The sequence below is a fragment of the Lutra lutra genome, chromosome 3 (genome assembly GCF_902655055.1).
Source record: "Lutra lutra chromosome 3, mLutLut1.2, whole genome shotgun sequence".
Lineage (NCBI taxonomy): Eukaryota > Metazoa > Chordata > Mammalia > Carnivora > Mustelidae > Lutra > Lutra lutra.
In genome coordinates this window covers 13,357,725-13,376,887 of record NC_062280.1, presented here as the reverse complement: position 1 = coordinate 13,376,887, position 19,163 = coordinate 13,357,725, and the positions used below count along the sequence as shown (strand labels likewise).

The following is a 19,163-nucleotide window of genomic DNA, read 5'->3' as shown; positions in this document are numbered from 1 at the left end:
AGAGTCAGACGCTCAACCGACTGAGCCACCAAGGCCCCCCATTTCTGCCTCATTTATTTATTCATTTGTTCATTTAGTTATGTCCATGTGGACTCTTGGATTCCTATTTTAGTTAGTAGATCATAATCTGTTATTACTGGTTTTTTTTTTATTTTGATACTTGTTATTCAAATTGTTCCAGATATGGAGCAAATTGTTCCAGATATGGCCAGGGATATCCTTTAAAACTTATCTTTTCCTGTCCCAGTCCTGGAATCAGCCATTTCTTCAGGGAGGTCTGGTTAGTTTTAGAATTCAAGATCTGGTCCTATGTATCCATTGCCACTAGAGTGTTACAGGTTTAGGCCTGCTCAGCAGATAGAGCTAGGAAATATATGTGCATTCATACATGTACACCCACTCAAACACATCAATATCTATGTCTCCATCCATATTTATGTTCTTCTATCTCTATATATTTAAAAGCATGAGTTCACACCAGTGTCTCCCATTCTAGTCCTTGTCAGCTCAGCTTTGCTGAGCATGGCACCCATGCTAGCTGAATCCTCATCTCTGACCAGGGAAAGGGGGAACTTGCTTATTTTTCCTTGGATGTTTTTTCTACATTTTAAAGCTATACATGTTTATCATAGGAAAGTTAGAAATTAAAAGAAGCAAAAAGAAGTTATGAAGTACCATCAAATCCTAACTTCCAGAGAATCATTATTGACATTTTGGTTTATAGCTTTTCAGACCTTTTGTTTTTTTGTGTCTCCCTATGTAATATTTTCTATTTATCATGTTGGTTTTTTCCCACTGTTCTCCTAAAAATACATCGTGAATAAGAAGTTGGTTCTTGTTAAAAGTTACTCTTGTAAAAAGTAATATCCAAAATATCTCTTTTTTCCTTGCATTTTGCCCTGTGACTGTTTTCTTGTGTTTTCTTTTAGTCTAACACCAGATGTATTGGATTCTGGAGACTCTATTAATTAATTTAAGGGTAATTCATTTCTCCTAACAGGCTTCTTACATAATCATTATAGGAATCTCAAACTCTTTTTCTTAGGAATCTTTGGCAGCTGAGATTGAGGGGACCATGCGTAAAAAGTTGAGTTTGGATGAGGAATCTTCTCTCTTTAAACAAAAGTAAGTACAGATCACATGCATTATTCCCCAGGCATTGGGATGCAATTAAAAAGAAGCCACAGTCCTAAGTGATAGGTATTTTGAGATTCAATTGTGAATCTGCTTAGTATTCAAGGTTTCTTTCATAGTGCTCACATCTGTAAGAGCACTCTCTTGTCCTGAAGTTTACTTTCTAATAATTTCTCCTAAAGTTTAGAGGCTAGTCAAGGTGGCCTTATTTTTAATGAATTGCATATACATGTCTCTTCTTAAGCACTCCAGTGATGGGCAGTGGCAATAATGAACGCTTCTCTTTTGACAGAGCCCAACAGAAACGGGTATTTGACACTGTCAAGGTTGCCAATGACACACGGGGCCGCTCCATCCCATTTCCAGCTCTGCTACCCATTCCAGGGTCCAACCGTTCAAGTGTCATCATGACAGCAAAGCCTTTTGAGTCCGGTTTACAACAAACAGAGGACAAAACACTCCTGAATCAGGGGAGCAACTCAGAAGAGGTTTCAGAGTAAGAAACATAGATCATGGCAGTGATTCTGTAATTTTTATAGCATTGATATACCAGATGCACATACTTACATTCCAGCATTGTTCTGTGCTATTCTAAGGAGGTTCTAGAACTGCCAGTTTTTCATTCAGTAATGATGTCCTATGGCATTATTTATAGAGACAGATCACTGACTTCATAAAAGTTTTTAGTGAAAATGCTGCATTTAATTAAGAACATTCAGTATGGAACTTGCATTGAACTATAAAATTCATTACTACTTTTTTCTTTAGTATGGCATAGTGTGAGTCTAAATCTTCATGTTCTGAGTCAGATTTGTTTGAATCTTAGGTCATTGGCAGTCACGCATAGCATCAGATGACACTGATGACCCATTCTCATTATCTCAAGTGCTTTGGTGCCTTTAGGGTAAATCAAAAGCTTGAGTAACTATTGAGGAAAACTAGGTCGCTCTTAACTTCCTCTTTGTTTAAGCTTAGATTTTTTTCCAGTTTTCATTAATTCATCTTACTGAATTACGTACATGTAACTAGAGTTAAACAGGATCACTGGAAAGTCAGCAGAAGACTTTTGAAAGGTAGATGTTTGGCATCCGAGAGAAATCTTTCCTAATGCAGAAATTTACCCTAGAACATACCAAATACGTAAGAAGTACTAGCTGTTATCAGTAGTACATGGGGTAGAGTTCTCAGCATTAGTGAACACTTAATTGTGGACTAGGAGCTAAATATTGGTTAATCCTGGCAACAATCACCCTGTAGTTTAGGTACTGTATCTTTTCAATGTATAGTTTGAGGGAAGTGAGGCTTAAGTCATTTTGTAGCTTGCCCATTATCACTTCACAGAAGGGTATTGTCATACTTCTGTAAACTACAGGTTTGGTCCATGGGTGCAATTTGTTTGGTCCAAAAATAAAAATATCTTGTGTTGCAAAAAAAAAAAAAAAGAAATAGAGAAAAAGACCCATCACCTTGGATTTTTCTTTTTGTCTTTCAGTTTGTACCCACAGTAGCTTTAAGTGTCAATGTCAGTACTATGTCATTGTACGCAATTACCTTAGGAGATGAGCAAACAGTTCTTTGTGAATTCACGTCTAGTAGCCAGGAGCTCCCGCAGCTTGGCTTGGTACTTTTTCTTTTGATATCAATTGTAAGAAACCTCTAATTTCAAAAATATTAAAAAGTGAGCAAATATGTTCACAGAACTATGAAAATGTAGTATTTACAAATCTTGGGGGTTTTTTTTTTTAATGTTCTGCAGTATTCATAGAGGATGGCATATCATAGTTTAATGGGTAGAATTTTTTTCTCTCTTAGTAGTACATAAAATAAAATAATAGTACCTCTTAGAATCAGTGGTATTATAGATTCACTGCAATATATAGTTTACTTTTCCGGCTGCCTAAACTAAATTTATAGATAGTCATAGCTGTAGTTTCATAAATTATGTGGCTATACTTATCATGGTGACCACTGAGGAATGTTTATAATTCTCAAATCAGTATATTATACACCTGAAACTAATATAAAATCGTATGTTAATTATACTTCAATATAAAAATTAAATGAAATAGAAAAGTTAGTAAACATAAAATAAGTATATATTTGCTTGTCAGAAGTTTCTTGAAATGATTTGTAAAAAAGATGTATAGTATTAGTGATTTTGGTTTGTTGTTATTTCTGTATTCTTGAGTTCCAAGGAAAAAACACTATGATTTTAAGATCAGTCTCTTATGGGGCGCCTGGGTGGCTCGGTGGGTCAGGCCACTGCCTTCGGCTCAGGTCATGATCTCAGGGTCCTGGGATCGAGCCCCGCATCGGGCTCTCTGCTCAGCAGGGAGCCTGCTTCCTCCTCTCTCTCTGCCTGCCTCTCTGCCTGCTTGTGATCTCTCTGTCAAATAAATAAATAAAAATCTTTAAAAAAAAAAAAAAAAAAGATCAGTCTCTTAAACATTCACCATTGTAGAAAAGAGAAGTCTAGGTTGTGCTTATCACCCTTACAGATCTAGTCAGTGAATGATTTTCCCATAGGAACGTTCAGAAGGTGGGTCAACCAGGACCGTCTGGAGATAGTGATTTGGCTACAGCACTGCATCGCCTTAGTCTGCGGCGCCAGAACTACTTAAGCGAGAAGCAGTTCTTTGCTGAGGAATGGGAGCGGAAGATCCAGGTTCTGACAGACCAGAAAGAAGCGGCTAGTGGCTGTGGTACCCCCACAGAGAGCCTTGCCTCTCTCTGCACTGACCAGTCGGAGATCACAGACCTCAGCAGTGCCAGCTGCCTTCGAGGTTTTATGCCTGAAAAACTACAAATTGTCAAGCCCCTTGAAGGTAATAAATCAGTAAGGGCCATTCTTAAGCCACGTTGCTTATTAGCCTTTCCCTTTCCTGGAATTGAACTTGTATTGTAATTATAAGAGGACTGTGTGCAGGAGATACCTTTATTACCCCTAAACCTCATTTGTGTGGCTTAAGTCCATTAGGGTACTTTGTGGAAGAAGAATGCAGAGATCTGCTTTCTCCAAGTCATCAGCCACCCGTGTTTTTTTTAATATAAATGTGAGGAAGGAGGAGCATCCCCTCCTGTCCTTACCTGAGATATATCATTGATACAGTTTTCATGGTAAAATAAATGGGATATGATACGTAAATAAAAATAATATAGATGTAATACTTCATCTCTACCTTCCTTTTCAAAAAAGAGTTCTTTACCCAGGAAGTGTCATTTACTTCAAGACATGTAGGTCCTGGTTGGTTTGGTGTTTTTTGTTTATTTGTTTTGTTTTGTTTTGGGTCTTTTTTGCCAGTTTTGATCATTTCCTTTCAGTTTCTTTTCCCTTCTAAGACAGAACTTGAATTCAAAATAAATTTGTTTTAAGGAACCCTGATTACCTTCAAATGATTCTGTTATGAACATAAAGGAATCTGCCTTAGACGAATTTGGGTAGGTAATCGCTGAAGACCCTTCAGACTCGAGGGTTCTGTAAGTTAGTTTCACTCACTAATGATCAGGGCAGATACTTGTCAGAGTTGCCCACTGCAGGGTGAAATGTGTGTAGTGACGTAACTGGACGATGCGGGTGCGGGTGCTTGGCCTTTCACCGGGTTTCTTAGACAGGAACCACGGGGATATATCCTAAAGCATCTTCTTCACTTCCCTACTCTCCCTGGAGAGCCTGGGGAGAGGAGAGTCATGAGCAGGGTGGGGAAGAATACAAAAAAACAAAACACCAAAATTCAGGTGTCTTTCAATCTAGAAGCCTGGCTTTTGACTTCAAAGTTCGTAAGCATAGTTTTCAAGCCAAGGAAGTATTGATTTTTGTCACCTGGGACGATCCAACCCCACCTCCAGGGTACCTGTCTTCCTTCTCCTCACTGCTTCAGCATCCTAGTTCCCACTAAGGCTGTTGTCTTGGCTTTTTCGCTCCTGTTTTTTCAGCTTTCCTTTTGAAACAGTAAGATTATTACCCATACCTTTAGCATCTTGTAACAGAGAACTTCATATAAATTTTACTGAAATATTAAGACTAAAGTCGTTTTATTATTATCCTTTTTGGCACATACGATTTTAGCCTCTGTTTCAAGATCGAATATTTGTGGGAAATTTAAAACGTGCCTTATAAGGTTTTGTTGTTGTTGTTGTTTGTTTTTTGTGTTTGGTCTTGCACATTCAGGATCACAAACTTTGCACCACTGGCAGCAGCTCGCCCAACCAAATTTAGGAACCATCCTTGACCCACGACCAGGTGTCATCACTAAAGGTTTTACCCAATTGCCCAAGGATGCCGTCTATCACCTCTCGGATTTAGAAGAGGATGAAGAGGAAGGTATCACTTTCCAAGTGGAACAGAAACCTTCAGTATCCAAGCCAGTAACAGGAATCTTCCTTCCAGCCATTACTTCAGCTAGTGGTCCAGTTACAGGTAAGAACAGTGCTCGGTGGGGTGTGGTCCGGGAATTCTGCATTCTGATTTCCAGGAGGGCCACTGGACCACTTCTACTTAATTAATCAATTATTAATGATTAATTATTAGTTAATTAATAATGGCTGATTAATTAATAATTAATAAAGATCTAACTGGAATGCACTCATTCTTTAAAGAGAAGAAAGATCTGTAGCATCAGTGGCCTTTCTCATCCTCCCCACCTCTTAGCCAGCCTGAGTCAGAGAAAGATCAATTCAGTCAGTGGTTCCTAAGCCCTTTGGGCCAGGATCTCTTTATGCCCTTAAAAATCATTGAGATTCTAGACAGCTTGTCTTTGTGGGTTGTATCTATTGATATTTACTATATTGGAAATCAAAACTGAGGAAGAACCAAAATATTTGTTAACTGATTTAAAAATAATAATTACATGTTAACATAAATAATGTGTTTTATGGAAAAGTAGCTGTTTTCTTTGAGAAGAATGGTTTTGTTTTATAGTTTTGCAAGTCACTGATTTATAGCTTAAAAGAAGATGGCTAGATTTTCATACAGCTTCTGGATTAAGTTTGTTGTCATATGTTGCCTCATTTAAAGAGTATGAAGGAAATGCAGGCTCACACAGATCTGTAGTTGTGAAAGGAGAGAGTATTTACCTGAAGAGGTATTTGTGGATAATTCTTTGATATTACACCAAAACTTGGTAAGTGGTAGTTTCTTTAAGCTTTATAGCAATGTGGAATCCAAAAACCTACCAGTGAACTTTTCATACTTAGTTACAAAATCTGTGGGTCTATCCTATACTCTGAATGTTATCTTTTACCCATGTATGATTTTATAATATCATGCACTTGTCATTTGGAAAATATTGGTTCACTGAGTTATGCAGATCTTCCAAATCTTAATGTATTTCATCATATAATATATTAAAATTATATTAATATCATCACATAGCTCATCAGATAAATCTTTTTAGTATTAGGAAGCTTTAAAGCTCTCAACGGTGGATAGCAGTGCTCCAGAACTCCACTTGAAAGATGAAATTTTGTCACTGACAGCAAATCCTGTAAACTATTTTTATTGAAAAGATAGGCTCTCTACCTTCATTTCCAAAATTTCTGCCAGACAGTCAAGTCTGAATAACCATAGTTTGTTAGCTGTTCTTTCCAGTAAAACTGGTGTTGGAAGAAAAACTTTCAACTCCATTGCCTGTGTGAGTTTCCTTTTTAGATAACCATTGTTATCTTGGTATGCAACGGAGTGCTTAATGCTCACTTCCCCTTTAATCACACAGAATATTAAGATACAGGGTCAAGATTTAATAAGTAGTTTTTACTGCTTCATCAAGGACATTCTTATGTGAATCTGGCTTTTTTTTTTTTTTTTTTTTTTTTTTACTGTTGTGGGTGGGCAGCCGCGAAGGATGTTAGCAGAGCTCGCTATAGCTTGGTGCCATTGCTTTGATTGGTGCTGAGGGAGCAGTTTTGCTCAGCATTGCTTCTGCACTAACAGTGCAAATGCCAACCCAGTCAAAATGGCAGATAACATCTCAGCATTGCTGTGCAAGTAGTTTTGACCTGTGACCTGTGGATTCCCACAGGGTCTGCAGACCACACTTTGAGAATTATTAGAAGTAGATGGTTTGGCTAGAAAGACTGAATGTCTAGATCTTGTTGGGGATAGGGTGGAGGGAGGGGAGATTAATGTATTTTTTCAGAATATGTTTTTCTCTTATTTCTAACCTATTTTTAATCCTTTTGAATTACAGTTTTAAAGTATTGAAGGATTCAGCTATATACTAGCCAGCTGATACTAATACAATATTTATGTATATTTCATTTCAAATTTGGTGATTTTTGTACAAAAGACCCTTGACTAATGCTTAATTCATAAATAATGATGAATGTTTTACATCATTAACCTAGTCTTTCAATTTTGTTTGATTCCATTAAAATCTCTACTTCAGTTGCAACCTCAAACCCAGGCAAGTGTCTGTCATGCACAAACTCGACATTCACCTTCACCACCTGTAGGATTTTGCATCCTTCTGATATCACTCAGGTTACCCCCAGGTAAGGGGTCTGGGCAATTCGAGGCCTAAAACTTATTTCCTTAATATGTGTTCGTGAACTGATTCCAAAAATTACTTTCATTTTAACTCCCAGAATTTTAATTAATGTTCTGCGATCATTTGTCTTTAGGATATTTTCGCATTGTATCTTCTCCTTTGATAATTGTAACTCTTTGAAGTTGGCAGGGCAAGTGAGGATGTGTTGTGTAAGTGAAAAATGGAGGCATAGATAGTTTAGGTGACTGGTCCAAAGGCAAAGGTACCAAATGACCCAGCTGCTCCTGTACCCAGAGGAAGCTAAACCACAAGAGTTGAGGGAACAGTCCTCAACACAAGACTGCCTGCACTTGTTTTTTGGGGGGTTTTTTTGTTTTTTTTAAAGATTTTATTTATTTATTTGTCAGAGAGAAAGAGAGAGCACATAGGCAAGGGGAGCCGCAGGCAGAGGGGGAAGCAGGCTCCCCACTGAGCAAAGAGCCCAGTGTGGGACTCAATCCCAGGATCCTAGGATCATGACCTGAGCCAAAGGCAGACGCTTAACCGATTGAGCCACCCAGGCTTCCCAGACTGGCCTCACTTCTGACACTACTTGCAAGTTCTGCAAGTTCAAGGTGTTCCCAAAACCACTGTCTGGTTTGATAATTTGCTAGAAAGATTCACGGAACTCACTGAAAGCCATTATGCTCGTGGATGCTGTTTATTATAGGAAATGGTTACAAGTTAAAATTAGTCAAAAAGAGACATAGGTCAGAGTCTGGGAGGGTTCCTTATTCTTAGGATTCATTACTTTCCTAGCACCGATGTGTGATAGTATGTGCAGAGTATTGCCAGCTGGGAAAGCTCATGCAAGCCTCAGTGTCCAGATTTTTTATCGAGGTTTCAGAGCATAGTCATGATTGATTGATTGACTGATTGACTGATTACCTGTATAGCTGAGCTCCCCTCCAGGTCCACTGACCTAAAGCCCCCACCCTAAATCACATGGTTGTTCTCTTGGGCATGACTGACCCCTACCCTAAAACTGTTGGATGTGGCCAGGCTCACCCCCAAGATCTAGTATGGCCTGCCTTCATCCTAAACAAATACGTGTGTATCAGACACAACATAGATTACCTCCCAGAAGCTGAGGGCAAAGACCAGAACCCTCTGGGCAAAGCTGCTATTTTTGTCCTACTGATTCCCAAAAGAATTTAAGGTGGTTTTCAAAGGTACATGCGACATTGGGATAATGTTAACTAGGAGTAGCAAAGAAAAACGAAGCACAGAGGAATCAAGAGTAAGGATATAAAATGGGTGAAAGAATGAAGCTAGTATACAGATTGTAGCATAAAGTCTTAGATACTTGCTAGTGTGAGCCATATATTTGAGTCTTAACTTTCTAGCTGCCAATGTGGAGGGAAATAAGATTATGATTCACAGTGTATGTAAGAACAAATCAGTTATTTAGGGAAGCATTTGGGTTTCATCCAGTGAAGATCTCAATAAAGTCTGTAATGAACAGTCATGTCTTTAGTTTTTCTACATTGTTCTTACGTCAACAAAATTGCAAGTTTTGTAAACTTGGTTCTTGGGAGGACTCATTACAGGTTGATACTATGCTTATATAAATGTAAGTGTACATTTTGGGAAAAGACAGTTTGTTCCACAGTTAAGTAGGAAATGGGGGTGGAAACCTGGAAGTATAACTGTAGGCTGCATCACATTAGAGGTTCTTACTTGGATTTCTTTAACCACAGAGTCAAACTTGTTTGTTCTTTGTTTCTTTCATACCAATTGGTACTTCAGAAAGTTTATTTATTAATATGTTTTCATAATAACTTTGTTAATGATCATTAAAAATTTTGTTATCTTGATATACTGAGTATCCTGTGTTTAAATGAAAGTTTATCTATTAAATACTGGTAACATTTGCTCAAGGGAGGGAAATTGGCGAAAGAAGTTCCCTCTCTGCTCTGTCACCATTTCCTTGAGTGCATGATTTCTTAGGTTTTTTTTTTTTTCTAACAAAACACAGAATAAGGAAGTTTCTAATGGTTGTCAAAGCTTTTAAATATTTTTATTTTCCCACAAACACATGTTCGAAGTTAAGAAACATTTGTCAAGTTAAGAAAAATTTGTTTCATGGATATTCTTATACTCTGACTGTTTGGAATTAATATTCTTGAAAATGGAAGTTTTAACAATTTCAACTTTTATGAGTTCTTAATAATATAAAATTGAAAGTTTAAAAAAATTTCTCCTTACAAGAGCATCTTAGGTTTAATATAAAGATGATATTTTCTAAAAAAAAAGTTGGACAATTATTTACTCATGGATTATTGTCTCTGGTGTATTTCACTTTATGGAATGAATATATAAAAATAAAAATTTCTGGCTATTTTGTGTAATATTTTAATTTCTTTGATTTCTATCATAAAATTTATTCATATTCCCAAAGACATATATTTTAAGTTATAATTTAAGAAGTTTTCTTAGAGTAAACTTTCTATAGCCTATGAAAAGAAGTATGTTTCAATGAGTTTAGTGACTTAGTTACAAATTACAGATAATTAACCAATCAAATCACTGAAGTAACATATCAAAATTCTCATTCAGATCTTTCCACAGAGTACACTTACTGATGTATTGCCTGTTGCTCTATATTTACTACAGATAACTAATGTAGTTACTTTAAATGCTGACTTGGAAATTACTTTTTATTTTTAAACACTCTCTCCTGCTTTCTTTCTTTCTTTTTTTTCCCCCCAAAGCTCTGGGTTCCCTTCATTATCCTGTGGAAGTAGTGGGAGCAGTTCATCAAACACAGCTGTGAATTCTCCTGCTATGTCCTACAGACTCAGCATTGGTGAATCTGTTACCAACCGACGAGATTCCACTATAACCTTCAGTAGCACCACGAGCTTGGCCAAACTTCTACAAGAGCGAGGCATTTCTGCTAAAGTGTATCACAGCCCAGTTTCAGAGAGCCCCCTCCTCCAACCTATCCCTAAAGCCCTGGCTATTCCTTCGACACCACCAAATTCACCATCTCACTCACCTTGCCCTTCTCCTTTGCCCTTTGAGCCTCGAGTGCATCTCTCCGAAAATTTTTTGGCCTCCCGACCAGCCGAAACATTCCTCCAGGAGATGTATGGTTTGAGACCTACCCGGAACCCTCCTGATGTTGGCCAGTTGAAGATGAACTTAGTGGACAGGCTGAAGAGACTGGGGATTGCCAGAGTGATCAAGACCCCTGATGCACAGGAAAATGGAAGAAGCCAAGAGGCAGAGATTGGTCTTCGAAGACCGGACTCTGCTGTTTATTTAAATTCAGGTAGCAATTTATTGAGTGGACTGAGGAGGAATCAGAGTCTTCCAGTCATGATGGGTAGCTTGGGCACCCCAGTTTGCACAACCTCCCCGAAAATGGATATCCTGAAGGAAGACTGAGGTTCAGCAGTTAACTGACCTCTTAGACAAATTAACACATGAAGGATGGATTTGCACTGATACCTGTAGTCTGGTCTGACTGAGAGACAAGGAATGTTGCAGATGGGTTGTGAATGTGGAAAGGGGAAAGTGGAAGAATGGAAACAGAATTGGGACGAGGCCCTAATGAATGAGGTCTAATTAACTGAAAGCATAAATGAATGGGTCATGAACGTTTGGAGGCAGATACAGAGGAAGGGTTTAATATACTTCTTCAGTTGGGTGTTCCTATCTTGAGAATAAAAAGTGACTGGACAATAAATTCAGTAATCTCAAAATATACCAGTTATACTGAACTTGCTAGCACATTTACTTCTAGTAAGCAAAAGCAGCAAGAACCCAAGTTAGGAGATGGGAAGAAAAAGGGAGCAGCTTTGACCACTGCCTATAAAAAGCTGAACTGCAGGGCTGCTGAGCTAAGCACCATCTGTTACTGAGACAAATGAGATGGCTCTTATGTTTTACCCTGTTAAGGTCTGCTTGAATTACATATCCATCAAATGGTATGTACACGGCAGTAGCAAACAAGGAATTTTATCTTTTTCATAAAATCAGAGTAGTGGAAACTCCCTTTTGCTTTCTGTTTTCAAGCCTCTGAGCCACTGGGAGCCCAAATGCCACCCAAATTCCTTTTGTATTTGTGATAATAAAAGATCATTTTTAAATGTGTATTTTTATACAACACCTCCAAAAAAACAACATGAATTGGGGGTAGGAAGGATTTACTTTAAGAAGGAAAATATGGGTAAATTGGAACCAAGGATACTTGTTTTCAGAATATTTCTTTTAGATTAAGACAGTGGCCAAGGCGTGTGAACACAATTACATGTCTTTATGTCCTTGGAGGCTGGAAGGGGTTAAACCAGAAGTGCAATCAATAGGATTTAGGGGATGTTGTGTATTTATGTCTGTACGTTTTTTCGTAGGGAGAGTTAGTTGCAACTAAACTTTTTCCGAAGTGCTATGCATATTTTTTCATTGAAGATGACGTGTATTTGCACAAAAATTCTCAGGCATATTAAATTATTATAAGCTAAAGTAAAACCCAGGTGCTTGCTTTCAGATTGTGGTTTTTTTAATGTAAAATTAAAGCACATCAGCCTTTTTCTTGACCTCTGTAGAATTAGAGAATGAACTTTTTTAATGGGAAAGTCAAAGCTTTTGCTTTTTTTTCTGGGATTCCTTTTTTTTTTTTTTAACAAATTCTGTGAAGTGGCAAAGTGAAACTCTAGGTTTCCGCATTCAGCAGTGTGACACAAGGCCGTGAACTGGGAAGAAACAGATGTGTTTCACTGCGTTGCCGATCAAGGTCTGTTCACCAGACAACATGGCTTTCTCTGCACAGTACAGTTCAGAAAAAAATACCATTATATGAAAGGCATGATGGAGAAGAGATGAGGGAGTGGGCTAATTATTTTGTTTTTGAAAGTGAGAGGCAAACTGATCTTTTTGGAGTTCAATTTGCAAATGTTCGGCTCATTTCTTCCGACTTAACTGGAAGACAGTTTTCTGGAGAATTCTTTTTTTTTTTTTTCCAAAAACATTTTATTTATTTATTTGACAGACAGAGATCACAAGTAGACAGAGAGGTAGGCAGAGAGAGAGGAGGAAGCAGGCTCTCCACGGAGCAGACAGCCCGATGCGGGGCTCGATCCCAGGACCCTGGGATCATGACCTGAGCCGAAGGCAGAGGCTTTAACCCACTGAGCCACCCAGGCGCCCCTTTCTGGAAAATTCTTGATAAGAGCCTTGCTCCTTTTGTTCCCATTGATACACCTGTTCTCATATTTAAGAAGGTCCTTCCTTCCCCTCTCCTACACGAAGATGCCTCTCCTACATGTAGAGCTATGTGCCCAAAGGGGTAGAAGAACCAACATACATACAGTAGTAAGAATGTGTGAGTTTACCATGTTTTGTAGAAGCTTAATTAAAATTTTCCTAAATTTCTTAAAAATGAAAAGTGAAAGTGTCCTCTCCCCTTCTGTCAGTCATGCTGACATCAGCCGACCTTCCACATACCACATTCAGAAGGATTCCAGCAGGTCCATAAGTGAATGTTAAGTGTCCCTGAATACGGTAGGCACTAACCAGAAGAATTCTTTGTTTAAAGATGTTTAAATTTCCAGAATATTCCAATTCATTTTTTTTTAAAAATTGTATTTGAGCCTCTACTTCCCAAAGTGACTCTGGGGTGCTTATATTAGCTAATTCTTAAAGCTTTTTATTTATTCTCTAAGAAAGTAATCTTCCTGTTGCCAGTTTCCAAGAAACATCAGGAAGTAGAAAAATATAGGGCCAGAGAGTAGTACAAAGTGTTAAATTATCAGATTTGTGTATCTTTTTTTTTTTTAAAGATTTTATTTATTTATTTGTCAGAGAACAAGAGCGAGCACAGGCAGACAGAATGTCAGGCAGAGGCAGAGGGAGAATCAGGTTCCCTGACAAGCAAGGAGCCCGATGTGGGACTCGATCCCAGGACGCTGGGATCATGACCTGAGCCGAAGGCAGCCGCTTAACCAACTGAGCCACCCAGGCGTCCCCAGATTTGTGTATCTTAACGTAAATAGCTATAAACTAAGGTAGATTTTGGAGTATTCTATATAATTACTATACTTTTTTTTTTATAACTGATGCTAAAATGATCACTCTGGAAGCAGGGTGAGGGCATATTCACAGCCAAATAAGCACATCTAATTAAAGAGACCCAGACTTAAGTTTTTGAAAATTGGACTGATGTTCCTGTTCTGCCAGAAACATAATGATTGTATACTGGTGCATGCTTGTCTCTAGAAATGAATCTTTGAATTTGGGGTTTGCTGTTTTTAAAGCTTCCACCTAAAATCATTTTTGGTACGGCCTGAGAATCTCTCTGTTATAACAAAGCTGTGCAAAGTGTAGTAGACGACCTGGAGCCCCGTAGGAAGTTTCTCCTCAGCTTATCTGCTAAGCTTTAGTCCTGTCATATTTTAGTGTTTCAGTATCAACTGTGTATGTACTTTTATGCCAGTATAGGAAACTCTAATCTTTTTTTTCTCCTTCAGGAAGGTTCTCAGTGATTATACCTCAGGGATTCCTGAGTATCCTGCTTTCTATAGGAGGGATACCTTTGTGAGCTCAGAATGAAAAGTTTTCCTGAATTATGATGATCCCAAATCTTATGTAAATAGCCTTAGGCATGGGTCTTAGGGAGAACTTCATGACCATCGTTAAAGTAGTTTTTTAAAACATTTTATACTTTATGTCCTTGATTTGACAGGAATGAACAGACTTGGGCAAAGGGAGGAAATCAAGAGACAGCTCACAACGAGAGCTTATTCTCTAGAAAAGGTATATTTTATACAGTATTCAAAGTCTGTTCTTCTTTTCTGGCCACACTTCTTTTCAGTACATAATTAGTACTTGCTGGTTGCTTACGCGGACTTTCGACATCTGCAACGAGAGCTCGCAAGTGTGTAGTGGTGACTTCTTTGATGTCAGAGGCGCGCAGGCCTGTACTCCAAGCACAACGCCAGTGTCTACAACCTGGGGGTTACGTGCAGAGCGTAGCTGCTGAGGGCTGGTGTTTCAGTGCCCTCAGGGACAGCCAGGGAAACACTCTTGTTGGCTGTGTAGGGCTTGACTTCGTCAAACAGCTCTTTGTACACCGACCTTTGCTTTGTCAAATGTAAATCAGATAATAAACATGAGTATCTTCTTAAGTTTTTACTTGTCTTTCTGTGTTCCCGTCCCAGTTCTTTTCACAGATTATCCCGCACTGAGTCTTTCCATTATGTTGGCTTTGCTAGAGGAAACAACCTCTCCTTGCCAAACCGGTACACAACCAACCCCCGGTAGTCATGAGTAGTGAACAGATCTTACTACAGAGGGCATGGAGTGTATCTGCTACATTGTGTCCTTAGCAAAATGACAGCAGCAAAAAGTCATTGCAGATCTCTAATTGGAAAAGACAGAAAATGTGAAGCAATTTTTTCCTACATTCCACAATGGACTGCTGATGCTCTTGGCTCTCCGGAAGCTGTTCAGCAGACCCATCTCCCCTTTGCTGTCCTGCCTGCCGCTCGCCTGCGGTGTGCTCAGGAAACTTCTGTCTCCTTCGTGCCGCCTTGAGTGAGTTCTTTTACCGCCCACTCCGCCGGCCCCCCCCAACGGGACTGCCCCACATTTGGTGTCCCATAGGGGAACCTCTGCTGGTCTGGACTCTGCCCAGATTCTCCGGAAATATCTTGGGACTTTCCCTCAGTGGACTGACTCTAGTACTCCTGGGGAAATTGAGGGTCCAAAGCCCCAGAAGGAACCCACCAGAGAGCCTGAAAACGGTGAGTGATTTTTTTTCCTCTTGCCCTTAGAGGCACCCATCCCTCCCTCCCCTTTCTCTCCTCAGCTTTTTGGCGCCCTAACCCTAGTACGGGAGATCTGAAGATTTCTGGCCAGGGCAACTCCCTGGTGTGGTCTACAGGTCTGAAGGTGAGCAGGTCGGACTGCTGGTGCCTGTATCGGCAAAGGACCCCTTTCCCTTGCTCTTCCCCTCGGTCTCTGAGGTCTCCCTTCGCATTGTGCTTCTTTTGGAACTCCCTCCCTCCCCTTTTCCTTTGTTCGCATGGATCCAGCTGCCTTCTTGATCTATAGGCAAACCGCATTCCTGTGCATCTGAGTGGTGCATCCTTTCCACTCCTATTTCCAATCTGGTCTGGCCACCCAGTGTCCAGCTTTTCCTGCTGCAGAGGAAGCCCCAGCAGGGATTACTATTGCCATTTGTGGCAGCCCTCTCCTTGGTAGGATGCCCCAGTAGAGACAGTCACCACATGTAAGGTCCAGTCCTTTTTCAGGTCCGTGGGACGCACTGACCAAAATTGCAACCACAAGTCAGCTCCATTCCCTTTGGTGGGATGCCCCTTTGGGAATCAGCAGCTGGTCTTTCCTGCTATGGAACATCCCCTCTATTCCTTTGGACTCACCCTTGGGTCATTCCTTGGACTCACCTGGTTCCTTTTTTTTAGAAATGGAACCAAGGTGATGCCCAAGGCCTGAAAAAAATGTCTCATCTTTTTTATGTAATGTTTCCTGGCCTCAGTACAAACTCCCAGGTCAAGAGGTATGTTCCCTCCATGGAACCCTTTCTTATAATATTATCTTCTTACCTTGACCTCTTTTGCCAGAATTCTTCCAAAGGGTCGGAAGTCCCATATGTGCAAGCTTTCGTGGCATTGTCTCCAAATCCTGACCTCCGCAAAAATTGTAGAATGTGTCTTGCTAGGTTTCATGGCCATCTGACCCTGCAGATAGCTATCAAACCTAAAACTTTGAGGTTTTGCTAAGTTAAATGATAAGTTGGATTGAATTCATTGGATATCTAAGTCATTTCCAGATAAGATAGACTCCTAAAGCATTGGTTAATGACATAGGTCTGTTTGCTTTTGACTTTCTACTTGCAGAGAAACTAAAAATACTTGGGTCTGTTGGAAAACGTGCTATGTGCCTTATTGAAAGATTGTACTTTCGGGGCGCCTGGGTGGCTCAGTGGGTTAAGGCCTCTGCCTTCTGCTCAGGTCATGGTCCCAGGGTCCTGGGATCAAGCCCTGCATCGGGCTCTCTGCTTGCCAGGGAGCCTGCTTCCCCCCCTCTCTCTGCCTGCTTGTGATCTCTGTCTGTCAAATAAATAAATAAAATCTTTTTTAAAAAGAAAGAAATATTGTACTTTGAAAACTGCATGTGCCTAAAAATTATGAAATGTATTCATAAATTTGCCAATCTAAAGAATTTTGGTATAATAGTTCACAATTTGTTACTACTTGGTTTTCACTGGAGACTAAGGTTCTAAGAGTTAGAATTTTGCTATATGTAATTAAGACTGATGGAAATGATAAGGAAAGCAACTAGGAAAGTAAGAGATATGTAAGAAGGTGTAGGGAATGAGAATACATTTTTGTTGAGGGAAAAAGAAGGTAATTTTGTCCCAAAATGAGACTACTTCTATGAGAGAAAAGACTTAGGATAAAATCTGAATACAAAAGAAAGTTCTAAGTCTGTAAAGGGAAAGCTCTAGAAAAGAATCTTACGTGTGGTCAGAATGAGTTAAGATTGAAACAAATGGGTACCTGAACCCTCTGAAATTCAGAAACTCTCAGTGAGAATTCTTTGTTCAATGGCAATTAGAATTTGCATAAGTTCTTGAATTTGCATAATCCATTCTTCTTGTAACAAGACACCATTGGAAACATTGGTTATAGTATGAAGATTTTGACTGGAATGTCATATTTGAGAGAGACATGCATAGACTCAGATATAACCTGAGTTATAACTCAGATATAACCTGTAAGGTTGACTTCATGAAGCCAATAGAGCCCCTTGGAAATGCTGGCCTGATGCCTTGTATACAGAGTTCCCAGCAGTCTTACCAGGTGAGTAAAGAATATCATTTCTTGGGAGGTGGTGGAACCTCAGGATTTGGGGGGGAACCTCAAAAGGAATTTGGCCAAATATATAGGTATTGCAGGTATGTCTGATGGCAAATATTTTGTTTGGCTTCTGGCATCAAGAGTCTACTAAAGGGGCACCTGGGTGGCTCAGTGGGTTAAAGCCTCTGCCTTCGGCTCAGGTCATGATCCCAGGGTCCTGGGATCAAGCCCCGCATCGGGCTCTCTGCTTGGCCAGGAGCCGGCTTCCCTTCCTCTCTCTCTGCCTGTCTCTCTGCCTACTTCTGATCTCTGTCTGTCAAATAAATTAAAAAAAAAAAAGTCTATTAAAAGTTCAGCCTACATACTCCTTATGGAAAGTTCCAGCAAAGCAAATTTTAAAGGATCTATATGGTCAATCGCTATTCTTGTTAAACTTGTGTAAATAATTAGGCCACATTTGTTAAAGTTGGACTTGTTTTTCAAGTGAATTATTCTTGATTTATATACAGAATTTAGTGATTTAGTGATATCCCCAGCATCTTTAATTGTGTTTTCTTTCACAAATGATGAGCAGCAGTATGTGTGTTTAAGTCCCAAAACCTGATGAGGACAATATTTGAGGGCATTCTGCTGACTTGTATCTCTGTTTTTACTATATTAAGTTTGACTTATGCTAGCACCGAGTTTTGTTTTTTGTTAGTTTTTATAAAATAAGGGCCTAAAATCGTCCATTTAATTTTCAAATTTTATGGAATTTGAAAATTCCATAGAATTTTCAAACGAACAAATGTTGCTGTGCACGTTTGGCAAAGATGACAAAACACAACGGCTGGCTGGCAGGCGTGAAGAGTTTTATTCTTTAAGAAAATGTGGGAGGAACGCACACCAAAGATGTGAGATACTAGAGAAAAATCCATAAAACCCAAATAATTGAAAAAGTGTTCCATGACATTTATTTTTCTTGCCTTCAAGCAAAATCACTAAGTTACTTAAAAGCAAGATTTTCACCTCACATTTAAACATTACAAAAAAGGACCAGAAAATTTTATAAAATATTTTAATTTTGTGTAATCCACCACCACTTAAAAAGCTGTTTCACCATCTTTCAAGGGACCCTCTAGATCCAGAGTTCCATACAATAATGTGAAGAATTAGTGCCATGCTTCACTCATGTTCCATCTAGACCTATACATGCATACATATAAATTTTAAGGTAATCAGAATTCATATTGCAAAATATTCTTCAGCCACAAAATGCAGGGTTTGCAAGTACCACTCCAATATGTAAGTACCTGTGGAATTACAAATTACAACATCAGGGGGCGTCTGGGTGGCTCAGTAGATTAAGTGTGTGACTCATGTTTTCCAGATTTCCACTTAGGTCATGATCTCAGGGTGGTGAGATCCAGCCCCCACCTCCAGCACCAGGCTGGCTCTGCTCCTCCCCCCCCCCCCCCGTCACCCGAGCACGTGCACACATACTCTCAAATAAATAAAAATCTTGAAATAAAAAAATATTAAAAGAAGCAAAAAATGGATGCTCAGCACCACTGGAAAACAGTATTTCATTATGTCTGAATCTATGCATCCATACTGAGAACTTCTGACAAATTACCTTTCCTCTCACCTCACTGCTGCTGCCCTCATTCCTCCTGAATTCCAAAGCAATGTCTGTTTG

General features: G+C 39.3%; 1 protein-coding gene across 5 annotated transcripts in view; it reads left to right on the top strand.

The window, feature by feature from the left end:
- The window catches only part of TRAK2 (trafficking kinesin protein 2), a 63,108-nt gene extending 48,308 nt beyond the window's left edge, over positions 1-14,800 (top strand). For 4 of the 5 annotated variants that reach the window (XM_047720752.1, XM_047720749.1, XM_047720750.1 and 1 more), the window contains 6 exons: positions 1,046-1,125; positions 1,427-1,630; positions 3,661-3,959; positions 5,303-5,551; positions 7,518-7,623; positions 10,373-14,800. In XM_047720752.1, the coding sequence (XP_047576708.1) occupies positions 1,046-1,125; positions 1,427-1,630; positions 3,661-3,959; positions 5,303-5,551; positions 7,518-7,623; positions 10,373-11,051 (1,617 nt within the window). In that variant the 3' untranslated portion in view covers positions 11,052-14,800. Of the gene's footprint in view, positions 1-1,045; positions 1,126-1,426; positions 1,631-3,660; positions 3,960-5,302; positions 5,552-6,860; positions 6,896-7,517; positions 7,624-10,372 lie in introns of those variants that run through there. The other variant, XM_047720753.1, reaches the window with a different exon arrangement.
- The last annotated feature ends 4,363 nt before the right edge of the window (positions 14,801-19,163 follow it).